Raw genomic sequence first — 2482 nt, 5'->3', positions numbered from 1 at the left:
CGCGGGAGATAGACAGTGTGATGGCTTGACTTGGAATGACTTTGCAGGAGTAATAATCTCAATATACCAGCTAAGACAGGATTATTGAAATAAAATAACCAAATAAATTCCAGAACTGTCGGCTTTGCCCTTCTCTATCAGTTTTGACTGTCTTGTTATTTATGGCAGTTTAATAGAAAGCTCTTCTCCAAGTATGGGCACGGGCATAGCCTATTACTGACGATGAAAATGGCATCCTGGAAGGAGATGAAAAGCAGCAAGAGTCTACCAAATGCCTCGTTGATCACCAATATGAGGATATGGGCCAGGTCATACTTCCATGGCATGACTAGCATGATGCTACAAACACAGAAAGGTGTCCGTATGCAAGAAAAAATAGGCAGAAAAAACATAGAAAACAGCCAAGCACCAAGGCGATAGCAAAAAGCCTAACAAGCAAAGACCTCACCAGCTGGCGGCACATCAGCAACGCGCTCATGCGGGCTGAGAAGGTGCCTAAGCCGTGGCCTGGCTCAGGCGACCGCAACCCGAGGGTCCGCATCTGTTCGCCAAGGACGGCTTCCACTACCTGCCTGCTACTCGGCCAGGGCGGGACCGAGACGAACCACTCGGCGACCATCGCGCGGGCTGCGTCGGGGGTGCCGGGGCCGCACGAGGGGTTCGCGGCCGGCAACCCCATCCTCACGCCAAAGACACGACAAACTTCTTCTAGACGGTCGGGCACGCGGATGTGTTCTAGGACGCGGCGGGCGGGCGGTGGGCGATAGCGCGCTGGCGACTCGGTCGGGCCCTGAGTGAGCTGTCTTCCCCATGGGCTGTCTTCTCCATGGGCCGCGAGACGGTGTTCATGCCGATGGGCTGGGAGGCTGAGAAGTGGCCAGCTCTCGACCCCGTGCAGGGCCGCATGACCGCCGCGCTGCCGTCGGTGGACAAGAGTTTGAAGGGTTCGGGAAGTAGCAGGACGACGGGGATGTGGTGGACATTAGGGCGGGTGAGGCGTTGCGGGTCGAGTTGGCGGGGGCCGTGGCTGCGTTCAGGGCGCCGAGCGAGGTTGTCGTGGCTCTGCCGGCCGTGTGGATCGGGAAGAAGCTGTGGCTGACGGTCAAGGCTACCATGGATGGTCAGTTTGTGTTTGGATAGGCGTTGGCGTCCAAGGTGGGTGGCAAACACGCCTTGGGACAAGTCGATGCGAAGCTCGTGTCGGGGTGGGCAGGAACTGTTTTTGGGACTTACGCGACTAGAAATGGCGGAGAGGGGGGCACGCCAGCGTATTTCAGCCGGCGGAGGTACACTCCCATCCCACAAGAGGTGTCTCGGGGTGAATTCGTCTCAGTTTGGGCTGAAGTGACATGGGGGTCGCTTACTGGGCTAGTCGATTCTGGAAAAGGCGTGGACATGCAAAAGTGCCAGTAACTATAGGTGGATTTGGGCGATATCTAGTGGAATAACTGCCCTGAAACGTCATCTTTCACGATAATTACGTTGGGCACATAACTGAGGCATGTGAATTGCTAGGGCTAGACCCCCACATTCGTCTAGACTACTCGAATCTACTCTGTTACCGTCTATGCGCACGCCAAGTTCTGGGTTTTACCAATGAAAGAAACCGAGAACATCCTTGTAAATCAGCTTCTAGAAGGTCATGTCATCCTTCACGTAGTTCTCCGGCATAGAATTGTAGCTCTTTTCATTGTTTCGCGGAGTATATTGTTTTTCATAATTCGAAACCAGAATAATGCGCCACACATTTAATATCACTCCAGACGAGCCGGCGTGTCTGGTTTCTAGGCTGCTTTAGGTGTGAGACTCGGCCGTACCTGCGAGTACCTGCTTCGGATTTCCTGCCAGAATCACCTTGATCTCAGCAAGGCATGAAATCGGTCCCATCCATCTTCGCAGGGCCTCTGGAGTCCCCACTACTAGTCAATAGCACACAATAGGAAACCGCGCCAAATTCTTGTGTGACTGCAAACAATGGAGGATTAGATCCACAATGTGAACAATAGCAATGCAGAGAATCTAACGTTCCTATTGTCCGGACTGCCATTCAGCTCAACCCCGTCCGTGGTTCTTTCCTCCTCGCCTATAAAAAACCGCAGACTGAACCCTTCTCTCTCCAGGTTTCGTCGTCGGTTTACGAGAGATATCCAGTTCGACAAATCTATCACTAGTTTACAACAGACATCTGCTTGGGCAGGCTCATCTTCATTTCCACCAAAGAAATACCACTTAACAGTTTCATCCCTAGTTTGCCGCAGGCATCCGTCTGTACAAGCTCAACTTCACTTGGCGAAGAAGATCCGGATCGACAGCTTCACTCCCACCTTACCGCAGCCATCCGGCCGTACAAGCTCTTCTTCACTTTACGAATGAGATCCGATCGTTCTAGTAAGTTCCCAGCATGGGATGTCACAAACAGCACACACGCCTACCAGGCAACCAATATCATCAAAGGCTCGACTGTTTTGTCTTTGGGCACTCG

At 52.8% G+C, this 2482-nt stretch overlaps 1 protein-coding gene across 1 annotated transcript; it reads left to right on the top strand.

Annotated features, from left to right (window-relative positions):
• Positions 1–228: 228 nt before the first annotated feature.
• On the top strand, positions 229–1140 carry B0T26DRAFT_747039 (uncharacterized protein; the record flags this gene model as incomplete). Its single annotated transcript, XM_060444787.1, has 4 exons — positions 229–361; positions 442–638; positions 740–921; positions 987–1140. 4 exons carry the CDS (start codon positions 229–231, stop codon positions 1138–1140), a joined length of 666 nt encoding a protein of 221 aa, XP_060304102.1.
• Between the last annotated feature and the right edge of the window lie 1342 nt (positions 1141–2482).

The sequence above is a fragment of the Lasiosphaeria miniovina genome, assembly GCF_030549165.1.
Source record: "Lasiosphaeria miniovina strain SMH2392-1A chromosome Unknown B0T26scaffold_1, whole genome shotgun sequence".
NCBI lineage: Eukaryota > Fungi > Ascomycota > Sordariomycetes > Sordariales > Lasiosphaeriaceae > Lasiosphaeria > Lasiosphaeria miniovina.
Note: the sequence above shows the minus strand (reverse complement) of the source record. Positions and strands in the feature narration are given on the sequence as shown.